The sequence below is a fragment of the Dasypus novemcinctus genome, chromosome 14 (assembly GCF_030445035.2).
Source record: "Dasypus novemcinctus isolate mDasNov1 chromosome 14, mDasNov1.1.hap2, whole genome shotgun sequence".
Taxonomy (NCBI): domain Eukaryota; kingdom Metazoa; phylum Chordata; class Mammalia; order Cingulata; family Dasypodidae; genus Dasypus; species Dasypus novemcinctus.
In genome coordinates, this window is record NC_080686.1 from 49,482,215 (window position 1) to 49,498,660 (window position 16,446).

Genomic DNA, 16,446 nt, shown 5'->3' on the forward strand with positions numbered 1-16,446 from the left:
CTGCCAAAATGGTACACGGTGAATGTCGTTATTCTTTGATGGTGGGATCATGGGTGATTATATTTATACATTTCTCTGTTGTTCATTTTCTTCTAAACAACGACTGTATATATTACTTTCTCAATTAAAAGAAACAAAAAGGTTATTCTCATTTTTAAAACGTCATTTAAAAATTTATCATCTTTGTTTACTCTAATGGTACTTGCTTCTCTGACTTGACAAGTACACTGACAGTTTATCAACTAATTTTGGCTCCTCACACTGCTCAATTATCTCAAGACTTTTACACATTTCTGGCTAAGTAAATATGAAGCTGTGCTCATTTCATTGCCATTTAATAGCGATATAAATGGGTAGCTAAGCTTGATGAGAGCAATTCTCATCTGCCTTAGGACTTGCTACTAATCTCTGGAAAGATTCTCTGTCTTGAAAGGTGGTGGATCAAAAGAGTAGTAATTAAGAGATGAAGAGGACTGAGGAAACTAACATAAGAGGGCATGTAATTTAGATGTTTGTGGGTTCTGCCTGTAAGTACCACTTCTATTTTCGTTCCAAGGTCCCCAAGCTCAGTTCATCTTTTTATTATGGAACTATTCCTGATGCCAGCATCAGAAATGGTTATGTAATTTAGGCCTGCCAACCAGAGTAACAGGAATTGGCTGAAGAAAGGGCACTTATTTTTTTTTTTTTTTTTTTAATTTTTTTATTTTTTATTGACTTTGTAATAATATTACATTAAAAATATATATGTGAGGTCCCATTCAACCCCACCCCCCCACCCCCCCTCTCCCCCCCCCAACAACACTCGTTCCCATCATCATGACACATCCATTGGATTTGGTAAGTACATCTTTGGGCACCTCTGCACCTCATATACATTGGTTCACATCATGGCCCATACTCTCCTCTATTCCATCATGTAGGCCCTGTGAGGATTTACAATGTCCGGTGATTACCTCTGAAGCACCATCCAGGGCAGCTCCATGTCCCGAAGACGCCTCCACCTCTCATCTCTTCCTGCCTTTCCCCATACCCTTTGTCCATTATGTCCACTTTTCCCAATCCAATGCCACCTCTTCTATGTGGACACTGGATTGGTTGTGTCCATTGCACCTTTATGTCAAGAGGAGGCTCAGATTCCACCTGGATGCTGGATGCAATCCTCCCATAAGAAAGGGCACTTATATAGACCTGCAGGGAAAGGGGTGGAGGTTGTTTGAATGGCTGGATTCAGCCATTCCTAAAGCTGGCTGGAACTTCATTGCCTTTCAGTTACTTGAGCAAATGTATTTCTTTTTTTTTCTTTCTCTCAAGTCAGTGTTAGTTGATTTTCTATCACTTGTAGCAAAAAAGAGCCCAGAATGATACAAATTAAATGGAGTTTTGTAGTTTTTCAATCAACTATAGGTTATAAATTTATAAATCGATCAAAGTTCAAAGGGATGCAAAACTTTCCTTCAGTTTAAATAGTATTAATATATGTCCTGCCTTGTCATTCTTGTCGTATGCTTATTAATACATTTTGATGGAGCAGAATTGTTTCCCAAAGACTCAGCCAGATCTTCCAGTTGTTTTCATTAATGTGGCATTGATCCAAAAGGATTTAATGGTTGTAAGAAGCATTTCTTCTATTCTATTCTCAGGCGGGAATGTCCTCCTTCAGTGTTCACAAAGGCCCTGCATCAGTCATTCCCATGAGCTGCTGTCGAAGAGATACCCCTTAGCTTTCTATGCAAGTCCTTCATATAATGTGATACATATGCATACCCAGATGGTGGGAATAGAGCTCAGGTAGATCAGAGAATTTTTGAATGGCATAAAAGTGACCAGAATCCTAGCAGGCTAAATGCCTACACTATTAAATTTATTCATCACCAGTCTTTACCTGTTGTTATTGTATTCAACACTCTATAATTCACTTAACATGAATGCCATGTGATAACACGACTGAAGTATGGTACCTGTGAGCAGCTCATGAGAATGACTGATGCAGGGCCTTTGTGAACACAGAAGGAGGACATTCCCGCCTGAGGAGAGAGTAGAAGAAATGCTTCTTACAACCATTAAATCCTTTTGGATCAATGCCATTAATGAAAACAACTGGAAGATCTGGCTGAGTCTTTGGGAAACAACTCTGCTCCATCAAAATGTATTAATAAGCATAGGACAAGAATGACATCAAGTCCTGTTTGGAACTGCAAACATTATCTAAAAGCAGATTTGTCCATGGAGCGACTAGGCAGAAGAAATATTTTTGGTGTATTAACATATGTGGGAAATCAAGCAGTGAGGCAGCTACATTGTTTTAAAACAGCACCATATTTTGACCCAGAAGATTTGGGTTTAAGGTTTTGTTTTGCCCAATAGCATCAGCATGACTTTGGAGAAGTCACTTAAAATTGACTACACTCAGGTTTTCATTAGAAAAAGATGACAATAATATCAACTTCATTATAGGGTTATGCATTGAAAGAGCTTTTTAATTGAACTAGCTTTTATTATTATCTTGAACTATAGAGGGCAATGATGTTTTATGTGGATCATACCATCTGTCAAGAAATTCGCCCTTTTTCCAAATAGGTTAAGCAAAACGATGTGAAGCACACATTATATAAAGTGCGATTATAGTTAATGGGAGCTGCATAATGAAATGACTTCTGTATTCCATTGGTTAGATGAAATTAACAATGCTATGATAAATCTGGTCATTATACAAATACTTTATGATGATGATACTATGCAGTGTGATCTATTCATTCCCCACAAATATAATGATCATTCTTTTTCAACAATGACAAAAAAAATCTGTATTGTCATAACCAGCAGTATTTTCAGCAGTCTTCCTTTATTAGTGAGAGACTAGCATAATCTCAGATTTACATCTATATTCTATATTCAAAAGATGTAATTATTATAAATGTACTAATTTAAAATATGCTAGCTTTTCATAAGTGGGGAGCACTTCTGCTTTTAAACTATTAACAAAAATTTTAGAACTTTTTGCTCAAAAAAATTAGAACTTTCACTGTAGATATTTTCATCTACTTTTTAATGCATTCTAAGAACCTTGGAGTTATTATAAGGTCAGATATTTTCTGAGGATTATAGCTACATTTTAAAATTCCCAAATTAATACTCCCAAGAATATATAACTATAGCTCGATCTCTTGTTTGCCTTTGAACATTTTCTTAAATTTAGACTCTTTAAAGTTTGTTAGTGCCCAGTACTATAATGAGAAATAATTTTCAAATAAGCACTTAATGTTTGTGATTCAAATGCTTGTGTAGAAAGGAAGAGGCATGTTGCACAAAGAAAATTGTTCAGTGCAACAGATTTAAGATTCTTTTTGAACCACCAAAGACAAAGACTTTTAACTATACATGTTTATATCAGTTCATTTCAGGAGCAAAAAAATAAGTTTAAGGAAATGTTAGTATTTGAGGAAGCAAATAAGCATCTATGTAATTCGGGAAGTCTATGTTAAAGATGTGAAGGTTGTTTTTTTGTTTGTTTGTTTTGATGGGGGAAGGAAGATTTCATGCTTTTATAAGGAAGTCTGTATTATCTTATTAGACTTTAATAAAAATGTTATTAGTTTTTGGACAATTTAGTGGAAGAAGAAATTGGTAAGCACAAATTTTAAATGGATTAAATAATCAGATTAAGTACATATTTGTATGAGTTTCATAAACAAGTGTATTTCTCTAGTTAGCAGACATTAAGTAAGGCATGGTTCTTGGGCAATGAAGGCCATTACTTCCAAAAGAGAGTATAGACCAAAAACAATGTGACAGAAGCAAGCAATATAGCTAACCATCAATATAACTGAATATTTAGTTATTATATTTCTTTTTAAAGATGCACGATTCACTAAGAGGATGAGGAGTGTAGAAACTTCCAGACAGCTACTGGAGAGGCTAGAATCTTCTAGGACAGTGATAACCAACTCTGGCTGCACGTTAGAATCACCTAGAGAGCTTTTCAATTACTGATGCCAGGTTCCCATTTGTCTTACAATTTGAATTGGAATCACTGGTTTGAGGCCAACATCACAGTATCTTAAAAAATATCCCTGTGTGATTCTTACATGCAGCCAAGAGGAGAGTTACTGCTATGGAGTAATCAGTATGGAGGAAGATACCTAGTGATACAACATGACATAATGCCTTTGTTTCCAATGGGCCTGTGTCTAGTATGTAAGGGGTCTGGAATTTAAGGAGAGAATGAGATACTGATAGGATTGACAGACTGTTAAGACCCTAGGGAGGGGAGGAGCAACCTGCTGAGATAAGAATCTGAATGGACCAGAGAGATATTAGCCAGCAATTATGGATGGTGTTGCAGACATGTTCAGTCATGCCTCAGGAGATGCCAGGCCATGGGCTGGTGCAGACCTGTCAGCCACTTTGCAACGGGAGCGTAATGATCAGCTGGCAGCTCATAGAGGAGTGCCCCCCTCCAACCTTGGTTTTGTAGTAACCCCACCCTTTCCCAAAACACATCAAACCAAGTCTTGAAAGAGCATAGAAAGCCTAGGTAACTGGGAAGACTGAGCATTAATTTACCTGACAGAAAGTTATTCTAATCAAACTACTTCAATCTGATAAGATGGAGACACCATAAATTGGTATTGGGAGAAAGGGATCTGGATCTGTGTTCTTATGAGAGGTTTTAGCTTCCCCACAGAAAATAAATAAGTTGTTTTCTTTGCACCTCTTTGTGTTTAAGTAAACTTTAATCCCACTAATCTTTGTAGATATTAAAATATTAGAACTATGTCCATATAAAGACGAGTCAGAACGAAATGCCCTTTAATGTCGAGAAGCTGCAGAGATTCTTCTGTTTATAAAACATGCTCTGCTAAATGCTCACATCTCAGGATACTTAGTGGTTGTGGAACAGCTAGCATGGAATCTGTCACATTTTTTTTCTGGAAGAGAAGCAATCAAATTTAATTAGGACCCTTACAAAGAAAAATTTCAGAAAGTAACCATTGTGAAAAATAAACCACTGTCCAGCGGAGTTAAACCTGACTAGAGAACACAAACTGTTATTAACAAATAATACAAATATGTATGCATATCATTCTTTGTATTGTGCTCCAAAAGGATATGTACTATGGAAGATAGTAGCATAAACTTTTTTTCATGGGAATTCATTATTTAAGATGAATTCATTATTTAAAATGCAATTATTATATATTTAGAGAGGCAGCATTATTTGGCAAAGACAAAAGTTTTACTTTCAATGTGCCTTTCAGTGAACTTCGGACCAGTGCTTCTGAAACTTTAATATGTGTACAAAACCACTGGGATCTTACCAACATGCAGACTCGGAGTCAGAAGGTTTGGGGTGGGGCCTGTGGTTCTGCAATTCTAAGAAGCTCCCTTCTCATGTTAAGTTTAATGCTGCTGGGCCATGGACCACAATTTGAGGAGCAAGTCTAAAGAGTACTATTTGATGTACTTTATTTTTTTCTTTCAGAATATGGAAACATATCACTAAACTGTAACTTTCCTTTTGGGAACTTTAGCCCACAATTTCATTCATCTAGGGGCTTCAATTCATTCATCTAGGGGCTTATTTCAATCATTTAAACTAAAAAGCTGTGTATGTTCTTAGGTCAAAAAGTACCTGTTTTGTTAAATTTAGCAGCCAATCACATGTACCTGATATGCAAAGCATGACAGTTTGGAGTTACATTGGTATAATTTTATTCAGGACCTTTCAACAAAGTCTAACCATTACCTATTATTTTGAAAACTTCAATTTTAATTAGATAAGGATCAAATACGAAAAAGAGAGGAAGAACTAATTGCTATGGCTAGAAGGCTTTTCTAAATTTATGATTTATTCAGCTAATGATATTATTGTAGAGTCATTATGGCAGATTGAATTATGTGCCCCATTTTATGTATGTTCTTAATCTTAATGTACTTTCCTGTGGGTATGGACCCATTGTAAATAGGATCTCTTGTATATGTAAATTTAGTTAAGGTGTGGCCCAATTGAATGACATTGGATCTTAATCCACATTACTGGAGTCCTTTGTAAGCAGAAGAAATTTAGAATATTAAGAGAAAAAGACACAGGCAGGAGCCAGAAGCCACAAATCAACAGAACCTGGAAGGGAAGGGAGAGGACTTCACCATGTGACAGGGAAGGCAAGGAACTCGAGGACTGCTGGTTGGCCAGAAGCTACTGACCCACTGGCAGGAAGCAAGCCTTCTAGCCTTTGAATCCAAGAGTCACTATGCTTCTGTTGTTAAGCCAACCCATTACGTGGCATTTGTTTTAGCTGCTTGGCAAACTGAGACAGTCATTTTCTTTTAGTTCGTGTAATATAACTTACAAATGGAATAATTAGACCGGGGATGAGAGAATTTTGACACTGTGCATGTGGTATGCTTTCCCCTTCCACAAGACTCAGGACTGCACTAGTCTTGTGCAAAAGGCAGCCTGACTAGAAAAAATCTTCTGGGCATATTTCTCATAAGTCCAGGAGCCTGCATGCTCAGTCGGCCAAATCACCAGTTCCTCCAGAGATGTCAAAGTAGGTTTCGTGCTTAGAATTGATGCTTAAGTTTGAACTCTAGATGCTAAAGACACTGAGACATTCAAGCTGCTTTAACTGAAGCTGAGACTTTCACTTCTAGATCTGAAAGCAGCACTAACACAGATCTGGGTTATAAATGATGTGAAAATTCTCTGTAATATATATTTATTCCCCAAAACATTTGAAAACAATCATTTGGATGATGCACATTCTGACTAGATGGATTATATGTTCTCTTTAAAAGTGCAAGTGCATGCAGAAAATGTGGAAAATAAAAATGGATATTTGGAGATGAAGCAACTGTAAACCTAAAGCAAATGGATTTTGATGGAGTGATTTTCAAAGAAAATATCTATAAAATTGCCTTTGAACTTGTGTTTTCCTATTGAATTTTTGTACTCAATTTCTTTCACTAGCTTTGTTAAAATTACCCTCATAGTACAGTTATAACTAAACAGCATTTATTTCATGCTTGGGTTTGGTCTCAGGATAATTAAGAAATGTTTTAATCATAGGCTATTTGGAAAATACGTCTACAGTATTAGAACAATGGACCTGTCTTTGTTGTGATTCTAAAACCCATACTGTCTTTGAAGTTCTGAGGTGTATTGAATGAAATGGTCCCTGTGTTATTTAAAAGTCAGAACTATATTGATTCTGCATCACTGATTTATTCTAAAAAGGAAAGTAAAAATTTACATTATTTGGAAAGAAACCTCATAATAAAACCGTATCATTTTTTTATGCATTCAAACAATGATGTTTACCAAGCATTGACTGTTTACTAAAGACAAGTCAGACATGGCCCCTTAATCAGAGGGTGCAGCCTGGTGGCAATGGTGGGCTGAGTAAGTGGTGACAAGTGTATGTAGTGGCTGTCAGAAGGCAGCCACAAGATGGGGACTGGGGATTGTACCGCAAGTGCTTACATTGGTGGGGGATGGTATACTGGGAGATCAGAGAAGGTAGAAGGGTTTCCTGAGGAAGGGATGCTTCGGTTGAATGATAAGTAAGAGTTGGCCAGGAGTAGAAGGGAAATAATAACTGAGGCAAAGAGAACTGCATGTGATTTTCTCCCTATTGCTGATTATGCAAATGCTCAAGAAGCTATCTTAGCTGCTACCCTAATCATCGAATTTAGTAGCTGTTACCAGAAACTCATAAAAAATTATTTTCATAACTTTTAATGATCTCACCTGAGGATATCAGGTTGTGGGAGGTGGCTGGAGGAGGAGGCAAAAAAAAAAAAAAAAGGCAAGAGAGAAATGAAAATGAAAATGAGAGGCTATCATGCAAGTTACTGAGAGCAACATTGGGATCTTTGGGGAATTCTGTGAAGAGAGGAGCAGGGAAGTATATAGAGATCCAACTAATTGCTTTAGCCATGCTCTGTTGTTATTGTTTGTGGCACAAATTAAACCCTTTACTTTACTACACTTTATAGTATAGTATAGTGACCTGGGCACTACTGCAGCAAAATGATACTAATTTATAGATATTGCCTACACACAAAGGATTTCCATGCATTAAAATGGATTGTTACAAGGAAGTTGCAAGCCTAAAATCATGCTATTTATGATTACAATTATCATGAGGCATGGTAGAGTATACTAAAAGGAAGGCCTTGTTGTTGTGTGTCCTTCTTGATGGGTTTGGTTAGAAGAGTCTGGGAGTAAATGCTGAAAAGGGTTGAATTGTTTTGCCTGGCAGAGGTATTCTAAACTGGAGTTTGCAGAGGAAAGCAAGAATGAGGAGAGGTAGAGCCAAAAAGGGGAAAGGAAGAAGCGGAGGGAGTCAGGAAACAGTAGGAGAAAAGTGTGCAGTGAGCAAGGAGAAAAGTGTGCAGTGAGCAAGGAGAAACCACCGGTACTGAGGATTAGGTGAGGACATTGAAGAACAGAAATATCTATTAATAGATTTCAAGTGCACTCTGTCATTTGTGCCACATCTCTTTAGGATAACCTTTAGGTTTGGTAAACTCTACTACACTTGCATTTACTCTGAGTGGTTAGTTTAGTTGAGTTTTGTTTTGTTGAGGAAATATATGAAAGGGCTGGGTTTCACTTCTGCATAAACAAGGTATGGAAAAAAGAGAGCTTTTAAGGAAGAGCCCAGCAGCTAAAGGGACATCAGCATGTAATCCCTTGGAGAGTTACTGAAATCCTAGGGAGAGTTTGCACTTTCATGGACTTTCATGGGAATTTATTAGAGCCTAGGGGTCAGTAAATCCCAGCCAGCTTCATTGGTGTTGCATAAAATCCTTGACTAGTGTCCCACTAAGGGGAAACTTTGAGGCCGTTGGTCAAGAGATAGGTAGTGGATCTAGTGAAATTCTGAGTTACTCGGAAGAAGACATGTAAATGCTGATGTCTTGACTTATTAATTTCATTCAGGAAATACCATATGTATCTAAGGAGGAAAAGCCAATCTTTGATTCAAAGAGTTAGTTCCATGGTTCTAAAGAATAAAGTTGAAAGTCTGGAGTTTCTCCTAGATTGTTTACTAGTGTTGGTAGGAAATTTGTCACCCTGTGTTCCCAACTGGTTCCACATCTTCAAAGTTAGGGGTCCTGTTCATTAGGTAGATTAACTTTATGAGGCTAAAATCTACTTAATGGGGTTACCATGAAGTCAAGAAGGGCAATTCTGAAAATTCACAGGCCATGTTTTCTCTGCATTATTTACTTTCTTTAATAAAGTTAAGTGCAAGTCCTGCTTGAGTAACAGTATAGATAAATGGCTGGGATGGTGTTTTCTCATGATTTCTCAAAAATTAGTTAGCATCATCACTTCCTGTACAGAGGTCAGGTAGCGTGTGGACTGAGGAAGGCATTTGGAGTTGAGTAAGGTCACTGTGACTTCAGGATGGTAGGGGATTAAAAAAGTTCAGTTCTTTGCAAGGAAGTAGAAACAAGTAGAAGCAGAAGTTCTGGCCCACTCGTTCTTGAAGGATAAAGAAAGGGAGCAGTATTTCTGAGGTAAGGCTGTCTATAGAAAGTGGAAATAGGAGTGGGAAAGGACACTAGATGAAAGTTATCGAGGTAAGTGTGATGTGAGATAAGTTCAATATGCAGCTCAGTTAAGAAACTGAACAAAATCAAGGATCAGTTAAAATTAGGTATTGTAGATTTGTAGTCACCCTGGTGTGTGACTAATTTAGCAGTACTCTGTGGGTGGAAAAAGTAGTGTAGTTAAAGTGAATGGAAATGATTCGTACCTGGGAGTTAAGGTAGTGAGCACAGTGAATGCTTCTTTGCCTGTGTTAGTAGTTCAGTAAATGCTTGTTGAATTGAATTGTAAATGGAAGGAACTTAGGTTGAAAATTTGAGCTTCTCCATTAATCATTAGGGAATAAATTTGTGTAATAATTTTCTCTGAACAATTTGACTTTCTTGCATGTTCGTATAGATTTACCATGTATTCTGGAAAATGGATTGCTATTCTATTCTAAAAAATATATGTAAGTGCACCTGCTCATCTTTAACTGAATTTTCTATTGGTTTTTGGAAATGAAATAAGACTTTGAGTTTGGCAGGGACATTAATTTAATAGAAACCAGGGATGTATTGTTTACCTCTGTCTAATCTTGAGATATTGTCTCTTATTTTATAAGAGATGACAGGGTTCCAGCTTTGACTGTCAAGAGTTTATAATGGAACTTCCTTTGACTCCTCGGTTTTAACTTTGGATATGCTTGGCAATGCATGAGACAAAGCACTCTTGCTCAGCACAAGACAAAGCCTGAAATTTGCTAACTTATATCCTGGGGTGGAAATTGCCTCATGTTTGTTTTTCTTGTTTGCCACAAGTGATAACTAAACTAAGCTCCGCTGGAGGAGTTAATTTAGCTTACTTAAAGTGACTGCATTTAATTTGTATTTTTATACAAAGACTGACTTCTTCTCCCAAGCATCTTAAAGAAGGATCCAAAAACAGGACTCTGGCTTTAGCTACTAATAGGAAACTTATATGGACGTACAAAGAAGTAGAGGACATTTAAAGAAAGATTTTGGGGTCTGCTAGAGAAAAAATCATAATACAAAAATACACAGAGAAAAAGATATTGTAATGGCCTTTGGATTCAGTCAAATCTGGGTTTGAATTTCAGCTCCACTTTGGTAATTGTGTTGTCTTAAGAAAATTACTTCTAACTTTGACTCTTAGTCTCTTCATCTAAAAAATGGAGGACAATAATGCTTATTTTCCAACAATGTTAGAATGTTGAGATATTGTATGTCAAATTTTGTTTTATTTTGCTTGATGGTAGTGTTAATCCCTATCACTTTACAGGTTAAGATGAAATCCAGAAATATGGAGATGTGAGATCACCAATACAATTCATCAGAAAAGACTTGGTTCATGTGCATGGCTCACTCGAAGCTCTCTGCTAGCTGCGCCTGCTTGCCCTAGTCATTTATTAACCTCCCAGAACATGATTAGGAATTTTATAGCTGAAGATTTTAGACTATGCATATTGTGTTATTTACTAGTTTAACTTTATAAATAAAATGATGTATTTGTAATATATCATTTTTTGACTGAAAACAAGGACATCTGCCTTTGGTTGCTCTGGGATTTCCACTACCAAGGCAGGAATTCCAGGAATCTCCTTGGCAAATATGAGGTACTTGGGTAGGTAGAGTGCTTAATCAGTGGCTAATCCACATTTCTGAAATGCAACAATCTACGGTGTACCTACCTCCTCTTCACCCACTAGTCCATGGACCTCCTCCTCTTCAAAAGATGAGAATACGAATTCATGTCCATTTGAGAGTCAGGTCTGGGTAGAGGAAGGTAGCCAATAGTTTAAAATCTGAATTCTTGCCATTGCTGAATTTACTGTACTTACTATTGTGAGATAATTAGAGGAGTAACCAGGGACTAGAGTTTTTTGGTAGGGTTCTATGTCTCTATGGATGGAATGGCTGATGTTATGTGAAAACCATGGAAGGAGAGACTGATATGGCTTTTAATGTTATCTTTTTGTAAGTATTTTCATCTTTTCTCTAATAAACTCTCAGATAAGTAAGTTTTACAATCAAGCTTTACTATTCTGTGAACTTTAGGTAAATTAAAAACAAAACCTCTTTCCTTCTCTACTAGTAATAGTAGAGAGGTTAGACAAGTTACATAAGCCCTTTAAGCTGTAATTTCCTCATTTTATAAATGGGGATAATATTGTCTATTTCAAATGGTTAATAAAATAATTGCATAAAATATTTAGCAGAGTAGTTTGCACACGTTAAGGGCTCAATAAATGTTAAATGTTAATTTTTAAATTTATTATTATTCTATATAATATTTATCTTAATTTAACTTTGTATTTTTATCTTCCCATACATATAACTAAAGATAACTAATCTATGACCTTCTGGGTTTTTACCGTCTCCTACACTATTGTTTTTCTTAAAGATGGACTACATTTGTTAGATATCTTGCTCTTAGGTTTCCAGTTACCTCTTAATAGGAAATATTGGTTCTGGGAAATGGATGGGAAGTTGTCATTTATTTATGCATCTCTGTGGGACTTAGGTATGTAATATGCCATGGCACAAGAATAAAGTATGGCGGCTGCCTTTATAAGTTCATGGTTTATTAGGGAGAAAAAAAGCTTAAAAAAAGCCATTGGTGTTAAATGACAAATGTATGGGTGCAAAGAGAAGGGCGTAAGCCATTGACTTCAAATATTTCCCCTAATTATATAAATCTAATACAATATGAAAGGTGTTCCAATTACTTAAGACAATTATAACACATTTAATCAAATTCTATATTTGATGTTATTTTATATACTAATTTTTGGACTTAACATCAACATAGTGACACATATAACTCTACTACTAATAATGAAACAATTTGAAGACACTAAAAAGGAATATATTATTAAAATAATAAATGATCTCAAATGCCACTGCTACTCTTAGCAATAAAGTAAAAGTTTGCATAAATAATTTTTGTGTGATAATGAAATACCCTTAAATATTTCATGTTTCCTTGTTCAGGAAATCTATGGAAGAAACAAAAGAAATTCACCCCCAACATCCTGATGACTCTCACAATATAGCTGTCCATGTTAAAAAAGTGCGTGGTGACAATACTTTATATGGACAAAAATTATTCAAAGAGAATTTAACAGAATTCATAGATATCCTGAAGAAATTGTAAGTATTTTTAATATATTATTTCTACTAGATGAATAATTCTTTTGAAGAATTCTAGTTTTTTTTAAAGTTAGTTGTTTGCAGTTAGGGGTACTTCAGTTATAATCTAGCACTAATGGTCAATTCAGATGAGCTGGTAATACTGGAAACTTTGTAGATGAATGTAGTCTCCATGAACACAATCTTCATGGTGTATCATGGAAATATTGCTAAACTAGTGGCACACCATTTTAATTTAAAATCTAAAACAAAATATATGCTATTTACTGCTGACGTTTAAACAAATTATATTTAAGATTTTCACAAGGTTATAGTTATTGTAGACCCTTTACAAAATTTAAACTGATGCCTTCCCTTTCACCCAGGCTTTGCATAAACTTTCCTCATACTTCCCTGTGATTTCATGAAACTATTTGGACTGTGATTAGCATGTTACTGCTTGAAGAAGAAGGAGAAAGAGGGGGTTAAATCTGAGTGGAGACTGGTTACCAACCATGGTGTTGGATTTGTGAATAAAATTCAAGCTGAAAATGGACCATGGGAAAATGTGATATTGGAAATAAGATTGACAACAGAAACAAAGGGGTAAAACAACATCAAGGCTGGAATTGTGCCTGAAAGAAAGACAGTGGCTTGAAATTAAAAATTAAAAATCTGACACTTGTGTTTTAAGGAATACACTAAGAAATATTTGCTAGAAGAAATCTTATTCAAAATTATAATTGATAATTTAAGAAAATACTAGTTACTTTATAGGAAAGCAGGTTTGAGGGAGTTGCAAAGGAGGAACTCATAACTGCCAGCTATACAGGGGCATAGTTAAACTGGCAACATGTGAAAATAGAAACTTCAACTAGAATGTGTTCTGTGAATGCTTTAAAAGTGTGCTTTGGTAGAACATAGCTAAAGCACTGAAAGTTATTTGTGCCACAGGATGCCATAGCAACTTTCATTTTATCAAACCATAATGTGATTAAAATTACATTTGATTCAAAATTTTTAGTCCCCAGAAATCTCTGAACCATTCACTGCTACTGGTTTTAGGTAGTGCTGGACTGATGGACTTTTCAATATTGGTGGTAACCCCATGTCTCTGAGTATATAATGGTAGCAGTGTCAAGCTACCCTTATCTAAGATTCAGGAGTTGTTCAGCAATAGGGACTTCCTATCAGCCCTGGTTCTTTCCACAAGGTGTCAAAATACCAGGAGTTATGTCTAGGCTGATCTCCAATGGAAACTGCAGATGGGTAAGGGGTTTAGTACCATCTTAGCAATGGACTGAAGTGAAAAACATAAACCATGGTAGAAGGTCATCTGTGATGGTTAGGCTAATGTGTCAACTCGTCCAGGTAACTGCCCAGTTGTTTGATCAAGCAAGCACTGGGTTAACTGTAATACAAGGGCATTTATGGACTTTAGTCACTATTGACTTTACTGCAGTGGTAAATGACAGATAGCTGGTTATAATTACATCAATCAGGGAGGTTGCCATCAGCAATGAGTGATGCTTAACCCAATCAGTTGAATCCCTTAAAAGGGGAAGTGATTCCAGCATTGAGAGAGAATTTCCCAGCTTGTCTTTGTACAGTCAACTTCTCCCAGAACTCATGAAGAACCTTCATTGGACTTTCATTACAGCCCCTGGTTGTGGCCTGCCTGCAGAACCTGGACTTGTGCATACCCACGGCTGTGTGAGAGACTCTTACAGAATCGTATACTATTGACAGATATCTCTTGTTGATTCTGTTTCTCTAGAGAACGCTGACTAACATGGTTTGGTACCAGAGTGGTTCTTGAGGAACAGAGCCTTAAACATGGAGTATCTGAGGTGGTTCTGGGAGTTTTGCAATTGTCTCTCTACCTTAATTGGACTCAAGAGTACTGATGACTCCCTTTCAAATAACAAAGAGGCTGCTAACAGTCCACGGTGTAAGTTGGCAATTGAGATATGCAAAATAGCATTACTGGATTCCCCTACTTCCATGCTTATAAGAAGCAAGGATCTGGGTGAGGGTGTTTTCAACACCTTAACAGAGTTTTGTGGAGTCAACCTGTATAATGATGTTGGCTGGCTCCTCCTAGATACTCTGGATACTGTTACAAAAGAAAAAGATGAGGTAAAACCTTCAGATTTGAAACTTAAACACCGAATGGATGATGCGAAAGTTTCTATGTGTGCTCTGAAAGAAAATTTTGTCTCCTGTAGCCACAGGCTCAAAATATCTGAGAACCAAACTCAGACTCTGATTGTATGAGTAGCTGAGTTACAAAGGACGCTAAAATCTCAACCCCACAAGGTTTCTTCAGTTAAAGTGAAGGCACTGATTGGAAAAGAGTAGAATCCAGAGAATTGGGATGGAGACATATGGGATGATGATGATACTGGTGGAGACATTGGAACCCTGAATTCTGCTGAGACTTTACCAGATAAGCCTGCCATGGCCTGCCCTATCCAGACCACACTTTGTCAACTTTGTATCATTGAGCCTCCAGCGTGCCCCAGGGAGTCTGAAACTACTTCCAGCCCTGAGGTGGGTACCAGCCAAACTGAAGCCTGCCTTGCCTAGCCTCTGGCCTGCCCCAGGGAGTCTGGACCTCCTCCCAGCACTGTGGCAGGTACTAGTCAAACTCCAGCAAGTACTGCCAAGCCTCCAGTCTGCCCGGAAGAAAGTGCCTTCCAACTCCTGCCTGAAGAGATTAATCCTGTTTTACCAGAAGAAAATGCAAGGGAATGCCCTGAGGTCAGTAGCTTGCAAGGCATTTCTAATCCTTCTCCTTACCCACCCCCACCACCTCTCTTGTCTTCAAGACCTATTTACTAGACTAAAATCACAACAAGCCCCCAAAGGTGAAATACAAATTGTGACCCATGAGGAAGTAAGGTATACTCAGAAAGAACTGCATGAGTGTTCCAACATATACAGACAGAAATCAGGGGAATATGTGTGGGAATGGATACTAAGGCTATGGGATAATGGTGGAAGGAATATAAAGTTGGATCAGGCTGAATTTATTAATATGAGCCCACTAAGCAGAAATTCTGGATTCAAAGCTCTATCTTGAGGGGTTAGAAAGGGCTCTAACAGTTTATTTGGGTGGCTGATTGAAACATGGGCCAAAAGATGGCCTAGGATGTCTGAGGTTGAGATGCCTGATTTGCCCTGGTACACAGTAGAAAAGGGAATTCAAAGACTTAGGGAGACTGGAATGCTAGAATGGATTTACCATTTGAGAGCTGCCCACCCACCCCAGGAATGTCCAGAAGACACACCTTTGATCAGGACTGTGAGGAATAAATTTGTAAGACTAACTCCATCTTCCCTGAAAAGCTCTGTGGTTGCTCTTCTTGGTAGTCCAGAGATACTATAAGGAGGGGTTTTAATGTAATTAGAATCCTTAAACACTATGGGAATGATTGGATGTCAGTATGGTAAAAGTCAAATATTGGCAGTTAATCGCCAAAGTCAAGATGGGTGTGGCTACCACATTGAATGGCAGATTCTAAAAAGCACCCAAAATAGTCTGAGTCATGTAGAGTTATGGCATTGGCTAATTTACATCATGGGGTACCTAGCAATGAAATAGATAGGCAGTCTACTAAACAGAAGATTTCTGGGTAGAGTGAATGAAACCCAAACTCAAATTACAGATACAGAGAATCACAGCCCCTTAATCAATTCCCAAACTTGAGACAGTTTACAGACCCAGAGTCCCTAGAATGAAGAGCC

At 37.2% G+C, this 16,446-nt stretch overlaps 1 protein-coding gene across 2 annotated transcripts in view; it reads left to right on the plus strand.

Moving 5' to 3' along the window:
• The window catches only part of CNBD1 (cyclic nucleotide binding domain containing 1), a 479,949-nt gene that overhangs the window by 41,325 nt on the left and 422,178 nt on the right, over window positions 1–16,446 (plus strand). For both annotated transcript variants that reach the window (XM_004474779.3, XM_058275701.2), the window contains exon 4: window positions 12,559–12,717. In XM_004474779.3, coding sequence (XP_004474836.2) covers window positions 12,559–12,717 — 159 coding nt within the window. The remainder of the gene's footprint in view (window positions 1–12,558; window positions 12,718–16,446) is intronic.